General features: G+C 35.9%; 2 protein-coding genes across 7 annotated transcripts in view; both read right to left on the bottom strand.

Annotated features, from left to right (window-relative positions):
• The window catches only part of LOC105451091 (serine/threonine-protein phosphatase 4 regulatory subunit 4-like), an 11846-nt gene extending 6216 nt beyond the window's left edge, over positions 1-5630 (bottom strand). For 4 of the 5 annotated variants that reach the window (XM_011691334.1, XM_011691331.1, XM_011691333.1 and 1 more), the window contains exons 1-3: positions 5230-5630; positions 4950-5029; positions 1905-2155 (exon numbers count right to left, since the gene is read on the bottom strand). In XM_011691334.1, coding sequence (XP_011689636.1) covers positions 1905-2155; positions 4950-5029; positions 5230-5286 — 388 coding nt within the window. In that variant the 5' untranslated portion in view covers positions 5287-5630. Of the gene's footprint in view, positions 1-1904; positions 2156-3117; positions 3250-4949; positions 5030-5229 lie in introns of those variants that run through there. The other variant, XM_011691332.1, reaches the window with a different exon arrangement.
• A 1172-nt stretch (positions 5631-6802) lies between these two features.
• Positions 6803-16777, bottom strand: LOC105451090 (protein piwi-like). Of its 2 annotated transcripts, XM_011691328.1 has the most exons (12): positions 14965-16777; positions 13275-13415; positions 12607-12636; positions 12203-12275; positions 11818-11949; positions 11496-11704; positions 11218-11403; positions 10965-11135; positions 10261-10540; positions 9787-10139; positions 7974-8385; positions 6803-7812 (listed from the first exon to the last, which is right to left on the bottom strand). In XM_011691328.1, the coding sequence occupies exons 2-12, from the start codon at positions 13368-13370 to the stop codon at positions 7163-7165; spliced, it is 2592 nt and encodes an 863-aa protein (XP_011689630.1). In that variant the 5' UTR covers positions 13371-13415; positions 14965-16777; the 3' UTR covers positions 6803-7162. The 2 variants fall into 2 exon arrangements, with proteins under 2 accessions (XP_011689630.1, XP_011689631.1); XM_011691329.1 differs by lacking the exon at positions 12607-12636 and having other exon boundaries at positions 14965-16776.
• Between the last annotated feature and the right edge of the window lie 1152 nt (positions 16778-17929).

Here is a 17929-nt window from a genome sequence, read left to right on the forward strand (position 1 = left end):
TTTTTTTTGCTTCTTCTCCTTCCCTTCTTCCCTTTCCTTTGCGCGCGGATGTCACCAAGTCCGCAGCCGCGAACGCGCTTCGCTCCGGACTGCCGCTGGAGAACAGGGAAGAGGAGCTGCTACCGCGAGGGGAATCAATACCTCGGTCCTTGTGGTGGTCGAAGGGGGATTGCAGGAACGAGCGGAGGCGAGGAGGACGAGCGGAGAAAGCAGCGATAGCAGGGGAGAGAGGGACGCCGTGGAAGAGGGAGAGGGAGGGCGGTTGGCACTGGGATATCGTCGGTGGTGGTGCCTGCGACGTGGGGTGGGGAAGCTGGCACTTCGGAGGCGAAACGAGGCACGAGCGAAAGGGGTGGTATGCACTCGCCGGGGATGCACAGGCGGTGTGATGGGCGAGGGGAACGCGACGCGCGCCGCCACTGATCGACGCTGACGACCAAGTTGCTACGCGATGATTGTTACCGCTGTCCCAAATGACGAATATCCGATGAGAGATACAGAGGGAGAGAGACAAAATCGAGCTCGGACGAATTTCAATAAATGGGGGTCAATTCCTTCTACTTCCTTGAGTACCGCCTCTTCGAGGAGACGCCGGATTACTTTTCTGGGGTCGCGTCCTCGGACGAATTTATTTCCGGACGTCAAGGATGGCGGCGAGAAACTTTTAAGCGATGTTATACGAGAAGCTCTTATACGAGATCCCCGGCATGCGCTGCTATTCTACGTTTACCTATCGCTTTGCAATTTTCTCTGGCCAAAGGATCGTTATCATCGAATTTCAGAGTCTTGTAAAATTAATTTCAACACTTCTCCTCTGTTAAAATCCTCCTTTTGTACTTTCTCGAGCTTCCCGTAATAAAAATGAGATACTTATATTCTTTAAGTCTTCGTCTTTTGGTAAAATAAAATGTAGCTAGGAAAAACAGATCTAATGTTCAATTTGACGTGTCAAACGCATATTATTACGTCTTCGTATTCAATTGGGCAAATTGCGTCGATCTTCGGCTATTATCCACCTAGTTATCTGTACCTAGTTTTATTCGCGTTTAGCATCATGTATTTCGTATTCGTCGTAAAAAGAACCTTTAGGAGAAGGGGATAAAAAAAATAATCCTACGCGGATTATGTATAACGGGTTGGTGCGCATGCGAGTGACGTGAAGTTTTATTGAATTTTACAACATAGTTCCTCGCGCAGCGGAAGGCGATAAGAAACGTCGGTTGGCCGCCGATGGAGCGTATCGTCCTTCGTATCGGGACAATACGGTCCGATTTGCACGCGCGAACGGACTGAATTAGACGTCTAGCTGCAAACGTCGATCGCGCGTCGCGCGTCCATTAGCCGTCCTCTCGATTCGCAATTACGTCACTAAACGCGACCGTGACGGGAGGACGAAAAAAGCGACGCTGGAACAAGGACCAAAGTCGCGGAAGGTTTGCGCGCGCGTTTGCGCATGCACCTGTTGGCGCAGAGGCTGCTGCTCGACTTGTGCAACGATGCAGGGGATGCTCGATTCTTATTTACTCTCGCACGTCAAGCCTCGGCCCGCTAATCTCGGCGCGACCTATTAACCCTTAGACGCGTGTCTTTGCGCACGGCTCGCCGCAAAAGCCCCCGACCTTTATAGGAAATTGTTATATTTCGAGAGTTGCTCGATATTAATTCCCAGAATAGGATTTTTCAGAATCTTTTTTTTTTCGCATGCAAAACATAACGTGGAATTTAAATAATACCTTGGAATAGAGCTTTTTTAATTGAGTGTATATATATATATATATATATATATATATAGGTATATATATATATATTCAACTTTTAATTATAAAACACTGTATTCTAGTAAAAATTCTAAAGTAACAATTATTTTAATTAAAATATATATATATATATATATATATATTTACCTGGGTCACGGCTCTCTAAAGAATTTAATATGCTCTGAAGGAATGTCTGACTAAAAACATTATGGCTGACAAGCTTCTGCTCTAAAATTGTTTTGAATGTGGATGATGCTGCTATGTGAAACTCTGTTGACGCAGTAGCCAGAGACTGCTGCATCTTAGGTACCACTCGAGACATACATGATTGCGTGTCGGTAGCTAAAAGACTTGGTAGACTTTGTATAACACTAAGTTTCTGGATTTCATCTCCCTTCCTGAAAAAAAAGCCAATGTTTTTGTAAGAAAAAAAATATATATATTACAAAAAAAAAATTATCATTTCTAGTCTTGTATGTACATACGCATATATATAGCACACACACAGTATATAAAAAATCAGACTACATATATACATGTATCAAATACAATATTTTACTTTACTGTAGTTTATTTTATTCTTAGGTTAGGTTCATGACATCTCTCTGAATTAACGAAAGAAAGCAAAGTGTTCGTATGTCAACATTCGATCGTTTACGAATTTCAAGCGGATCAATTCCTGACGGGATTTCCAATAGACCTTGATGAACTATTTGTTCGGAGAAATTATGGAAACGATCGTACGGTGATCAACCGAGAAATTCACGGATGCACGAAAAATCAAGCGACTCGACATTTAATGAGACTTATATAATAAACAAACAGTCCGTCGAGTCTCGACTGTCAGTACTTCCTGTGTGCAATACGTCAAGATACACAGATGATAAAAATTTACGGGGGTGCAACCTCAGGCGGCGTGTTTAGGTTAACCTAAATTCGGAGGGCGGGGGGGAGAGAGGGGTTAACCTAAATTCGCGAATCTCTCTCTCTCTCGCGATCCTGACAGATCGCGGTGGTCTCGCGCACGACGCGGAATGTCGTTTCTTCAAAGGACTATAATTAGCGCGGCTTAACTGTGACAGGACAGCGCGCTCCTTGAAAGACCGTGCGCATGGTCTATTTTTAGGAGCGTGTGTATGGTGTGTGTGTGTGTGCTCGCGGGGGATGAGAAGGGTAACAAACTCGACTCGTCCCCCGGCAAGGGGATGAACCTCTAGATCGACGCGACGTGACATGACACGACCGACGACACCGACGTGCCGTCGTGCGACGACACGAGGGGGGTCCCCGGGTCGAGAGAGGGGGGGGGCGGAGGGTGAACAAACGCGCGTGAGGAAGAAAACACGCGAGGTATACTCACGGATCGGACGCGACGATCTCGTACGGGGCTTCATCTTCCTCTTGCAGCATTTTCGAGGCGCATCTTACTCATCGACCTCGTATCGGCGGCCGCACAGCAGCTAGTGCGGCGGGTTCGATCAATCGCGGTCGGGGGGGGGGGGAGGAGGGGGATACGTATGTCTCACGTGAACGGCACGCGAGTATGCGCTTCCATGCACACACGCACACGACGCACACGCGCGCGCACGCAGAGGAGTACACAACGTGAATGACAACTGATGACAGCTGAACGGCGGCGGCGAGCGAGCGCGAGGCGGGTGTAGGTGTAGCCGCGGGGTGTCCGATATCTCACTCTCTCTCTCTCCTCCGCGTGTCTTCTATCGATCACATCCGACGACTCGCGGGCCGCCGTGCGCCCGTCGTGCGTGCCGTGTACCACCAGCGCGACTGGGCGCGCGCGAATACGCGACACGGACGGACCGACACGAACGCGTCCCACGACTCCCACGTACCAACTGAGGAGGGGGGAGACGGGACTCTCCCCGTTGACTCCCCGCTCTCTGCTGCTGCCGTCGGGAGAAGACGCGCAGCAACGTCGCCGTGACGCATCTCGATTCTCGATTCTCGCGCGGAGATGCGCACACACACACACACACCCCACACACACACACACACACACACACGCAAAACACACACACACACACGCACGCACCACACGGCGCCGAGGGCGCTGTTGCGTAACCCGCTGGCGCGACACAAAAGATGATTTAACGATCGCGTCATCCGGCAATCCGATGCGACGGCATCGGAGAAACAGGATCTACGTACAAATCGACCGCGTGTGTATTTCCCGAAACGCCGGGGGACATTCCGAACGCGATGACATTGAGAGGATCACCGTCGTCGCTTTCGGCTATAGGAATTCCTGTTTGTTTATACCGCGCGGGAGAAACAGTAGATCTACTCATCGATTCAATAATTCTTGAGAACTTGTATAATTTTAATTATTAAAAGTCTAACGTGAGACATTGATCGAGGATTAATTTGTTTGTTGAATTCAAAGTTTGATTACGATTGAAGCTAATTAGTTTCCTCTAGAAAATAAAACTGAATACTTTGAGAGATTCGTTTGCTCAATACAATTTATTGTTATTTCTCTCCTCTTCCTTCTTATGCAAGCAATCGTACTTCAAATTTTTGTCTTTATTCGTTACGAATCATATTTACGTTTTTATTTGTGTGATCTCTAGATATTATAATTATATATAGATTTATTGATAATTTAAATTAATTTAATTTTAATTTAAAACCATATACTAAAGGCTCTGACATACAATTAATTTAAGCTAAAGCTTTCAATCATTTCTTGCAGATTATAGCAGCTAGAGATTCAACGCTTGCCTGCAGACAGATCGTAAATTTATTATCGCCTGGATACATCATTACGAGAGAATATCCGCGCTACCTTGGAAACATGCGCTTATGCGAGATTTAATTAACGCCGTGGCCGACCTTGTTTCGGCAATCGCCGGCAAATTATGCATTTCCGATCAAGGTTGTAACAGGTCGCGATTCGCCGAACACTGCATGTAAAACGCAGCTCTCGCGTGCAGTGTGCAAGCTCGAGTACATTGTAGAAACTTGTAGCGAATAATTTTTTTAGCAAAAGGAAACTGATTGTCGGCAGAAACAGCGGTTTAAAAAAAATGTGTCACACAAATGCCGTGAGAGCTTGTATCCTTGAATTAGCAAGGGATCATTTGGAAACATTAATATCAATCATTCGATCGTATAGAAATTTCATATAGGTATCGGAATTAAATGATAATTTAAAGCGCGTAATTTACTTACGTGAGGATATGAAGCGCCCTGTCTATAGGTCTCCTTTCCAAGTTGGCATCCAAGGAGTGCTTTCGCAACTGTTCTTCATTCTAAGTAAGGATTATTTAAATGAGGCCGGCGAAGCGTGAAATTGAATCGCACGGATGTTCGTTTGAAACATCAATACCGGAGAAAAGTTCTCGGACACGCTGATTATAAATATGTAGGGCTCCCTGATAAAATTTACACGCGCGCGCAAGTGAAAATGGAAAGGCGAAATGACCATTTTAATATACAGCGTAACACGTACCCTCACATCATGTAATGGTTTATCCAACTGAACACTCGCGAACTCTTCTAGTTCCATGATTCCGCACCGCCATGCAACTCCGTCTATTTCTAATCTAATTTTATGTAACCTTCTGTGAACACATCATTCTCCTTGGGAACAAAAGATATATTCATGTTAAACATAATCGAAACGCGAAAAATCATGCGCGTCTCGGACTAATACTTACACAAATTCAAACTTACAAAATTACAGAAATCAAAGCGCAATTTGTATCATGTGATTGTGTATTTTGAATTAAAGAATTAATATTTCATTTAATAAGAATTAAAAATTGAATTTCTAATCTGACTTAAAAAAAAACGAAATTATCCTTCTACTTCAATTTTTAATTTTCCGAATTGTTTTCGATCAAACTTATCCCAGGTTGATATGGAATAAATTAGTTATATTTTTAGAAACAATTATATTATTATACTAAGTTAATTATCAGTAAAAAGAATAAGTCCGATTCAATCTTAATACATATATTTATTATATTTGTAAGAAAGTACTTTCCGTTTAACAAGTTCACATTGTTCCCTGAATTACTTAATTGAAATAACACCCACGAAATACATTCGAAACATTCGAATATTATACACATAGACGTGATATAATATAATTGACATAGCACAGTACTGTATAACATTTTAGCACCATTTAATTAAACAAATTTTAATATTGCTGACCACATACAAACATTTATATTACGCCATATGACAGAAAACGGAGATAAAAACACATGCTAAAATAATCATATATTAAGTTTACGATGGACAATTGTATGAAACAAACTGAAATTACATCACTGATATCATAAAATAAAAAAAAAATCATGTTATTTTAGCAAATAGCTGAAATGATTAGAAATATTAGCAACTGTCAATTTGAGAATAGCCATGTCATTTAATAAAATTGCATAAAACTAAATAAGATTCTAGATCAAATATTATGATATGCAAACTTCTTATTTCTAAATCTTATTAATATTAACAAGAGAGCATTATTCTATTACCTTGTAAGAAATATGTACGTTTTGGTGCGCGTGCATTAAAAGTAGTGTTTTAAAAATATCGTCAAAAAATACTTTGTAGTATGATATACATATATATACGATAAACAAAAGCTTCTGGTAACATCTGACATAGACAACAAGGTAAACGTATCAGTGACTGAACACATATCTGAACACGTACACAAAATTTATTAATCTCAAGTGCTTTTTTTATTATATCAAAATTTAATGTAAAAATATTTAAAGATAATAATTAAATTATAATATGGAAAAAAAAGCATTAAAAAATGAGTTTTTGTGTTTGTTTTGTGTACTTGTTTAGCTATAGATACACGTTCAGTCACTGGTACGTTTACCTTAACGTTTTGAAATCATACACTGGTAATCTGAAACTTTCAATACTATTAAAATGTATTTTCGATTATCCGTATTCGATTAAAATTATATTTTTCAAATCTAAGCACAGCCCTATTCCAAACATTAAAATAAAAAAAAATTGTATATATAAAAAGTTGGAACTTATAACACATTAATGTGTGCATTTCATAATAACTATTTTATTCGCGGATTATTCTTAATAACAATACATACTTGGAACAGTGTTTGGCACAGTATATATAAGTGGTTTACATAGAAAATATAAAAATAAAATGAACACACTTTAACCACTTTTCTTAATCTTAAGTTTCAGCCGTAGATGTCATACAGCTTTTTCAACAAGAAAGAAGTAACAATTGATTATTCAAATAAAAAGTGTATGTGATTTTTCAAAAATTTGCAATTATACATAGCTCAAATATGATACGGTGTAACATAAATTATGTGTTAGCATTTTCTTGTTGAAAAACGAAACATCTTATAATGTATACTGAAAAAAAAAAATAAACGTAACTTTTCTTACAAGAAATACAGTTGATTCTGCAGCTGGGTATTTGGAGGCTTATGAATAAATTTACCCACTAACAATGACAACTTGTGCGCGTAATGACAAGGAGCTGGCACGCGAACGGTGCTCGAACAATTATAATATACGTGAGTTAATTTGAAAGTGGTGGCTTGCATCGTTGTTGGATCTAAATCGGTATTGTCATAAATAACGTTGTACGACGTTGGCGAAATTGTGCCTTGTCTAACCTGCTGCGATACAAGGAAGAAGTCATATTTAAGCGGATCCGTTATAACATCGTCAACAATTGTACCGATCTTAGGATTGCCTCCTCGATTGTTCCTATCGAAAAGTCGAACGTTAATTTTTTTGGTCACGACGATAAAGGCCATCTTGAAATTTGGTCCATAATACATCTCCTCGAGCTTCCTCGTCAGCTTTTGCACTTCATTTTCGTAAACTTGACGGAGCTGACCATCGCTAACACCATCGCGATAGATAATTATACGCATGGGTAAAGCATTGTTATAGTTCTTGTAAGCCATCACAGCCTTATGTATACTCGCACAGAGTTGATCTCCAAGATTTTCATGCCCCTCGTACAAATCAATTAAGCTAAAGTATCGCGTCAATCTTTGGTCAACAGTTGCCACCATAGCCACTGTAATTGCAAACCGAGAATTATTTCATTTTACTTTAGTTTATAACTAAAATATTTGAATAAAATTTTAAGAACACGAAAATTAGAATTAAAGTAATATGACATAATTGTTATCAGAATATTAAAATAGGAACGTCGAACTAATACTTAAAAATACTTACGATAATTTTTGCCCTTAGTGGTTGCGTCACGGCATACATCAAAACCAATAGCCATTAATCCCTTTACCGAATTCTCGACAGTCCAAGGGGCTCCGCCCAACTTGCAGTTCATTTGAATCGCTACCTTTGTAGCGATGCTCATGGCATTTTTGCCATCTAAATTCTTTTGTAGAAAAACCTGTGACGGCACAGGTCTATCTATGCAGCATTTCTTCTTAATAGCTGCATAACGATCGCTGCGATTATTGCTCACTACGCAGAATACTAATTCCGGGACACTTTTACTAAGAATGTACTCGAGAGTCTCAACATACGTGCTTGCCTTATCTTCGCGTGTTAACCATTGTACGCTCGGCTTGTTTATTCTGAATGATATTTGATATGACACCTGCTGTAGTTTTTGTATAAACCTCTGCAAAATTTTAATTAAACATTTTGAGTAATATATACATATATGCACACTGGATAGTTCACGTAAAATGTTACAAGCCAATAACTCTAAAAATATTTGTATCAAAAAATTGTTCATGCGAAAGTTTCAAGCGGAGCTGCTAATTACATACACAGAATTGCTCCTCCCCTTGAATGAGAAATTGAATTAAAAAATTCATTAGTTTCTGTTTTTATTAAATATTAAATATTCAAAGTGTTAACCATTCACATTTAAAGTTATTAATTTTTTCTGCAAAATTTTGTTTAATTCTAAACATTTTTAGGATCATGTTAGCGCGTGTACTAGACATTTGTTTTTTCTTGTTAATATAAAGATCTTTGAGAAAAATACATAAAGCTTGCGTTAAATTTATGATTTTATCATTAGTTTGAATGCACTGTATTTTAAAATTGAAATGTTTACTTTTGATAAAGTATTTTGAAAGAAATATTCTAGATAAAGTTTATATATATTTTTTTTTCCTGTAGAATCCAAAGAATATGAAGTTTTCTTTCCTCCCTAAAAGGAAAGCCAAGGCAAATTTTTATATACGTAGTTAGAAAGCTCTTTCGAAAATGCATGAAACTTCCATGAACAACTTTTTAATACGGCGAATATTTTTTCAAGTTATTGACTCATAGACACTTAGATATTGTTGCACCCGTGCCGAGTCAGGTCCTTAAGTTAGAGCGAGAACGAGCCGCATCGCAAACAGAGTTGCGGACGGCGAATGTTGTGTGTAAATGGGAGACAAAACGATTAAAAGTCGAGTCGCGATTCCGTTTGAAAATGTTCCAAATTTCTAACGTTCTTTGCAAAAAGTATGTTACATTAAGAGAGTGAGACGTTCTTAAAAGTGTCATTATTTTCTGTGCGGGAGTACGCGAATGAGTGCGAGGCTCGCGAACGCAACATTTGAGACTGGTCCGGGATATCGAATGTCTCCTGCGTCGCTACTTCAACGACGGCTCCTTCGGAGATAGATGGAGGAAAAAAGGCACGAATCAAGACGCTAGAACTTTCTTCCGAGTCGTGATACAAAAAGTGTGACAGCTAAAGGAGTAGTCGCGTAGAAATACGGAATATGCGGCGATACTGCAGCAACGCGACGAGAAACAGACGCAGAATCAAAATCCAAAGTCTTTCCGAAAACGTGTTAAATATCGATAGTGGTTCACTCGGCGACGGTTACGTGGCCGAGTTTTGCAGTAACGCTCGCGATTTCGCGAGGGAAAGTTGAGAGTACAAACTTAAACCCTACGATGAAGAAGCGCGGGTGCGCAACAATATATATACAACTGTATATGCAGAATTAATTTTATTCCAATATTATGTGTCTTGTTCGATAATATTTATATCTATTTAATGAAAATTATTCACCTCTACACTATATTGGTCGCGTCCATTTGCCACTAGTGTCCAGTTTTTCAACTCTTTACAATGTAGTAAACGCATTCTTTGCATGTCCCTTCCCCAGTCTCCTACCCCAGAAGGGGTAACTTTACTCTCGGCGAATAAAAGTCTCTCGGGCTGCAATACACGACCCTTAAATCGAAGTAAATTTCTGTCTAATGTCATATTCCAATCTTTAAACTCTTGCACGACTTTTGGCTCTTGACGAAGTCTATTATTAAATTTCATCAGTTTGTCAATACGGGAGTCAGGTCCAATGCAAGTATGCGCGGATAATGCTTTCATAAGCTGAAAATTCTCCCTCATGCTGTCATTTAAACCTGTAAGAAGTTCCATCGGTACAGAATTTATCTATACACAAAAATTTATATAAAAAGCATGAGAATTAATATTTTTATTTAGATAAAAAAAATTTATACATTCATCAAACATAATACATACCTGTAGCGCGACACAATTCGGGGACTAGATAAACAAGATCTCCCTGACCTGCATTTCGTTGTTTTGGCTTTGATCTTGTTACTAACATTGGTTGCGAAGCATCTGATATTGCAATCTTATATTTATTCCTGTAGTAGTCTTGATAAGATACATGTTGACCATTTTTCATGGGAAATGTCGAGGAAGGACTCGTATCAAAATCCACGTCTTCAATACGATATGTATGGTTATTGTAATCCGTAAGTACCATAATTCCAATTACGCTGTTACAAAAATCGGCCTAAAAATGTATGTATGATTCTTGTTATTTTTAAAATAAAAGTGTAAAATAATGCACACCAACATTTAATCTATAACAAGTACCATTTTTAAATAAAAATTTTTAAATTAAATTTCAAAGATTTTTAAAAATTGATCAAATACGTAAAAATAAAGGAAACTTAAGGAATTTTTAATGTTATTTTATTTTTTATTTTATTATGTAAAAGTAATAAGTGTAGAAAACATTTTTAATTGCTCATAATTTAAAGACAATATAAATGTACTTGAAAAAAATGTACTTATTTATATAAATCTTTCTAAACTTTTCAGTTGTTTCAGTCTTGAATTTAAATTTTGTAAATATAATTTTTTTAATACATATATAAAACTATCAAGAAACAAAAATAAAAAATGTACAAATAAAAACTAATAATAACACATACCTTATAATCATGCCTACGTCTGTCGTAGCACTTCCTCAATACATGCAACAATGTTTCTTGATGCATTACTTTATGCGTTATTTCGACGCACATTAGAATATTGTATTCATGTTGTTTAATGACTGTAATATAGCCAGGCCACAATTCCAATCTATGTTGATGTACAACACTCTACATAAAATAATTATTAGAATTATTAAATTTTTTATTTAATGAAACGAAGAAAATATGTTCCCATAATTTTTTTACTAACTTTATTCTTAGCGTCATAAAAGTCACGGCCCACCAGTTGTAATTGTAAATATTCCAAGGTCTTTCTCATTATTATATTGAAAATGACGCTATAATGCGGATCCTCCGGCGACAAAGTACCAACTAAACATATAGTAATATTGACGGGTGTATTGTCGCATTTTCTCATTGTAAGAAATTCCATTTTCTGAAAATTTTTTCATATCACGTATTTAAAAACATTTAGCCACGCGTCTCTGTTTGTACAGAGCAGTATTAACAGTGTACTGATATATTTACATCTGGTAAACGGGTATTTGTATACAACAGAGTTCCATCAAAGATATGCGGACCAACTTTCTCTTTATGCAATCTAAGCATGCCTTTACGGACAAACGTACGATCTTCTTCAGGTACGAAATCAACCCGATACTGATAAAGACACCAATTGGGTACTGTCATTAATTTAAAGTGATTTGACTCTAGATTTACTTCAGCCCCTATTTTGCCTGTAAATTGATAGAAATTAAATATTATAAAAATGAATCATGTTGCACTTTTCAGCATATTTATCTAAATTGTAATATATATGTTATACAAGCATAATATAAATTTTACTGACCTTTTTTATCTACCAAGGTACTTGGCCTAGAAACAAAAATAGGTTCCATCTTACGTCGACTACGTGTCCCTTGTGTTGATCCGGCATTTTCACTTTCGTCAATTTCAGTTTTGATTTCAGTTTTAATTTTACCTGTAATTTTATAATACATAAAAAACTTTGGTTAATTTAAATATATATTTATATATATTTTTATATTTATTTAAATATATTTTTTATATTTATTTAAATATATTTATATTTTTCATTTCATTTTTTTTTAATACAAAATTTTGAATTTTCTATGGTTTTTAATTAAAAATACAAAATTCTATTAATTATAAAATAATTAAAAAATGATTTAAATGATGAAAATATAATAAAAATATTTCTATTATAAACTTACTTGGTTCAACCATCGGCACATTTCTTGAAGATGAAGATGTACTTGCTGCAAAATAATCATCCTCGCTGACAGTCTGTCACAATAAAAAATAACATTATATTCTTATAAATTTTTAAAGTTTTTAAACTTATATCTTATAAAATCTTATAAAGTTTCTTTAAAATTTTTAATAACATTATTATATTCTCATAAATTTTTAAATGTTATTTATACCTCAGAAAGAAATAACTCATCACATCAAATTGACGTCGACATCAATTCAATATGGATTTAACGTATAATTGACGGTCATTTTTCACTAAGATATGCGTTAATAAATCTAAATTTCTTGTTAAAAAAAAACCAACTAGCTTCTATATACATGCATATATTTTATATAATATAAAAAACAAAATTATATAAACCTTTATTAATTCTTTTCTTTCAAAACGCTCCTGTATAAAAAACAATGTATTCAATTAAATTATATGTAAAATAATGTAATATAAAATACAATTCTATGTTGTAATTTTATTTACAAGGATAAAAATTAATTAAATAAAAAATTCTTTAAAAAAACAAGAAAAAATAGTTGATTTTGAATATTTAATAAATCAAATATCACGAATAAAATGCCTATGTCAGCCACTGCAATTGTAGGTGTGAATCAATAATTAATAAAACATATTATATGTGCAAATAGTGTACTTGCTTAACAATTCATACTGTTGCATTCTGTATTGTTAAGCAAGTACATACTATGCACATTGTAAAACGTTTATTAAATATGTAATTCATACAGCTGCATTCTGTATGAATTGTTGAGCAATTGGACTCTTTGTTTTATCGTTTCACGCACCTAGAATTGCGGCAGCTCATACAGATTCATTCTATTCGTGATATTTGATTTATTCTTTTGTAATTACTTTCCAATTTATTAATATTTAATAAAGTGTAAATAAAACAAGAAAAAATTATATTGTAATAAGCTATTTCATAAGTTTATTTTATTTCCTGTAACATAGTTTTTTTAAATTTAATGTTTCCAAAAAAGCACTCATTTATTTTTCCTGGTATCACACATGCTACTTGCCGAATCGCTCCTGTCATAAGGTTTCTTCTTGCGATGTCCACTACTGGTTGATGGTTCTGAGTTATCATAACTTCTCTCTCTATCTCGCTTGGACATTTTGGTTTAACGATAAAAACAGGAAACTATTGAAGTTGACTGTTTCTGAAAAATAATTTCTCCAATTTATGAATTCTGATTTAAACTAAGCTAGGCACGTATCTTGGAATTGTCTGGATTCCAAATCAGAATTGCTCAATTATATGTTATTATCTAAATATCAATTATATTTTTTTTTAGAGATAATGAAATAATTTTGATCAAAATCCATTCTTCTAATACATGCTCAAAATATATTTGAGAAAATATTTTCTCAATTTTACGCCAATTTCAACATCTCTGTCATTATTGAGAATTGCAAGAAGACATTACTACGTAACATTACATAATGGTTACACAGAAAATAATTTGTGATTATGATTTAGTTACTGAAAATTAAGATATTTAGTTTTGCAATATGCTATTTGATAGAATTTATAATCTTATTATTCAATTCAATATTTCATGTTTTCATAAAATACCATATATGTTCCCAATATTTCCATATTTAATATATTCAGATAAGTATGTTCTATTTTATGATATGCCTGATGTATTATTGTAGGCTATTACATTTGTCATACAAATTATTTAAGTGTGTTAATTGGCTGCAGAAAAGTTCTCGAATATTCAAACTTTAATTTAATATATAGCAAGACAAAAGCTTGAAAAATTTGTCACAAGATAAACGTACCCTTATAGGCCTGGCTGCACAAATATAAAATTAACTTTAAACTCGGTTTAACTTACCGTTTATCTGTTTCTAATTCAAAAATTAGAAAGAGATAAAGCAAATTGAATTTCGGTTAAATCAAGTTAACCGTGAATTGTGAAACCTTATCCCTTATTGCCTGCGATTATGTATCATTTGTGTCTGTGTGTGTGTGTGTACGCGCGCGCGCGCGGGCGTCAACATACCACACATACACACACCACATATCTGTTTCACAAACACAAATCAGAGGCTTCGCAATGTCAGGAATTTATATACACTCAGCAATAAAATATTTACAATTCTGTATGCTGCAAAAAAAAAAGAGGACTCGAAAGAATTTCGGATCGGATATCATTACTTCAGTTTCTAGACGTTGACAAAATTCGATACTTGTCTCGGTCAAAGACACGTCTTTGTATTAAATTTTCAATCGAGACAAATATTGTAGGCCTGTTATCTTTATAGCTGACCTGGCCGTACTAGTTCACTAATTTATCCATTCTCTTTCTACACTGGAAGAAGGAAAATAAACTCTGAACTAGTTCAGCTATAAGGAACAGGCCTCACATATTCGAACGTTCGAGAGAGAGAAAGAGAGAGAGGAGAACAAGCAAAATCTATGAGTGCAAAAAATGTACAGACCTATTTAATTTTTAATTGACAATTTTTCGATTCTACATTCGTTTTCACGGTCTCTTCGAGACGGCCTTCGAGACTGCTTTCAGACAGCCTTGGCGTCTGAATTTTTGATCACGCTTGCTGCACGCCGTCCATACAGGCAGCGAGATCAGTGCTCATCTCCGTTTTCATTCATCTCACGCTTATCCAATTTCGCCTTATGCGTATTGGGATTGACCGTTAAACGGGAATCCTCCTACTAACGCATACCCCTGTACTCACCGGTATTTCCGCGACGAGAGCCTCAAGCCGATTGTCCCGTCACGATCTACGTCTGGATCTACACGCGCGAGAATTCGGGAACTCTCTACAGTTGGGAATAATACGAGAGACACGTTGATAGACGCCACTGGTACAAGTTCAAACGCAGCTAGTGAATGCCGAATGGTAGTAGGAAACACCGCGCGGTCACAGTCACACACCGACCCGGCATACCGCATTCCTACGGTCTTGTGTTTGTGTACCAACAGACGACAATTGACGCGATAGTGTCTTTTATTACTTATTATTACTCTTACCAGACCAATCACGGGGTGGCTGTTGCCCTAGGAAAAGCGCAATTGGCCCGATTCAAAGTGCGCCTCGTCGGGAAACGGTAAAAGAAGACGCCGCCACACGCGTGGCAGTTGCGGCACGATTGATCGACGGACGATGTGGACCGAGAGAGAGAGAGACACACACAATAATCATGGACGCCTGTATGCCTGTTTCTCGGTGCGGTTGTCAATATATCAATTGCACCGCAATTATCCGCGTAATTCAAGAGGTGCACGAGGTGTTGCACCGGATACACGTGGCGCGTGTTTTGCAACAGTTGCGCATTGCGCAATAACCAACGGCAGTCAGGGTGGTAAAGCCAGAGAGGATCCTCCTCTCTGGTAAAGCGCGTGTGCGTCTAGTGACTTTGAACCCGTGAGTGTCAATTATGATTCGCATTGCTCCCCCACTTTTGCGCTCTCAAACGAGACAAATATTGTATATTCGGGAGAGATAAAGAAAGCGAAGAAGACTTGAAATGCAAGCAGCATGAACGAATCTCGTGTAATTAATTTTTCCTTAAAGCCATGTGTCCACGCTACTAGAAATCGATCCAAGTTCTCGGATCTCGATGCATAGTTAAGTAAGATTACTGCTTTTCCGTAAAAGCTGCACGTTGATTGGCTACACAGCTCTCGGCCGAGTCTAGTTATCGTGGACACGAGGCTCTGGAGCGGAACATACGAAATATAAATATTTATTATATTTTTTAAGTATTTTTATTATGGAAGGATTCCAAATTAAAGGACTCCATCAGAAAGATATCCTGATGTAAGTAAATAAATAATTCTTGTAAGTAAAATTGAAAAATATAATTCTGTTAATAACACACCTGTTCTTCTAATAGTTTTATTTAATAAGAAAAAAAGGAATATTATAATGAGTTAATTAAAATTAATGTTGACCAATATTTATGGGACTAACACAGAGTAAAATAATTTAATGTGTGTGTGTGTTTAAAATTAAATTCTAAGGCAAAGCTGAAAATTAATAGTCAATTTAACATACACACGTATATTTCATTGGGATACATTATTGACATAGTATCGTGAATCATAAACTATAAAAAAGAAAATTTTTTTGTTCTAAAGGATTCACACTATCCTGCGGATTAAATGTATGTGTACACTTTTGTGAATATATTTTGTTATAATTGACACACTGCTATATATTAGACATATTTTTTACTATATATTAGACAATTTTTTACCATTTATTTCAGACGTGTCTCCTAGAATGGAAGTATTTTGGTGTGTGTGTTTGTGTACATGTATTTATTGCATTTGTAACATCGCACATTTTCTCTCAATTGTCACTAACTTTACTGCCAAATTATTAATCATTTTCAATAATTTTATAGTTATAAGACTAAAAATTGGAATTTTTAAATGCAATTAAATTTACAGGGAATTGAATGGAACTTTGCAGGAGATCTAAAAAGCCTAAGATATTTTATATCATAAATTTGTTCAGAGAAAATGCGTAATAGAACATTATATATATATATGTGTGTGTATGTGTGTGTGTGTGTGTAATTTAGTTCGACGAATTATGATCTTGATACCTAAAGTTGGCGCTTAGAAATCGGAGAACACTGCGATATATATGTATATAAAAACAAAGAATGATTATCTATTAGGGATAAATATCATATGTGAAATTCGCTTATGAAAATATGAAACTTCTATGTTTAAAAACTGCAATTTCTATAGGAGATATTTTTTGATAACAAGTGACTTAATCGGCTAGTGAGATATTATATTATCTTATGACATTAAATGGATAAAGTGATATCATTGTAGAAGTTTACATAGAAACTAATTATTTTTAAGGCTACCATATTTTCAAACACATTTTATATTCTAAGTCTGTATTCACCAAAGGTTTAGGACCAGATATGGCTATATGACTCTCGGCTTGTGATATCAATGATGATTATCTCGTGCACAAACTAAAGCTTCGAATCAGACGGCCATATTTTGTTCTAAACAAGATAGAAATGTAGACCAAATATTTCTTTACATACTCTTTGCCTCCTTATGTTCAAGCTAATGAATTCCTTTTCACTATTATTACCTCAAATGCTTTCTAGCACTTACTCAATTACTTACAAAAATTTGTGTTGATGTTACAAGAATGAGATGCTAAAGGGTACAATTTTTTTTTTCAGTTATATGAAACTGACTGTACAAATACTGTATATATACTGTATGCACATGTATGTACATGTATAAAATATGTGAGAGTATCTTGCATTTTTCGCATCCTTATAATTTCTTGTTACAAACAAATATCATTTTCTCAAAATATCTTAACAGTTGGTAAGAAAATAAACACAGTAATAAAATTGATAATGTAACACAAAATAACTATTTTTAGTTCTACAGCAGAAATAAAGAGGAAATAAAACCAATAAAAAACGAGCAAAGATATTGCAATACAATTACATAATTGTATTCAATAATAAAGCGATTCTTGTGCGAGTTTATAGTGCCAATATTATATGTATATAAGCTCCTACTGTGTGAAGTTGAAACTTCCAAACGAAAAGCTGAATAATGATAGCTTCAAACAGCGACCTCAATTTTAAACATTATTAGACACTATGAATTCACGCCAGACAAGAATCGCTTTAATAATATTATTAAAT

This window comes from Wasmannia auropunctata, unplaced genomic scaffold (assembly GCF_000956235.1).
Source record: "Wasmannia auropunctata unplaced genomic scaffold, wasmannia.A_1.0 LD336053.1, whole genome shotgun sequence".
NCBI classification, from domain to species: domain Eukaryota; kingdom Metazoa; phylum Arthropoda; class Insecta; order Hymenoptera; family Formicidae; genus Wasmannia; species Wasmannia auropunctata.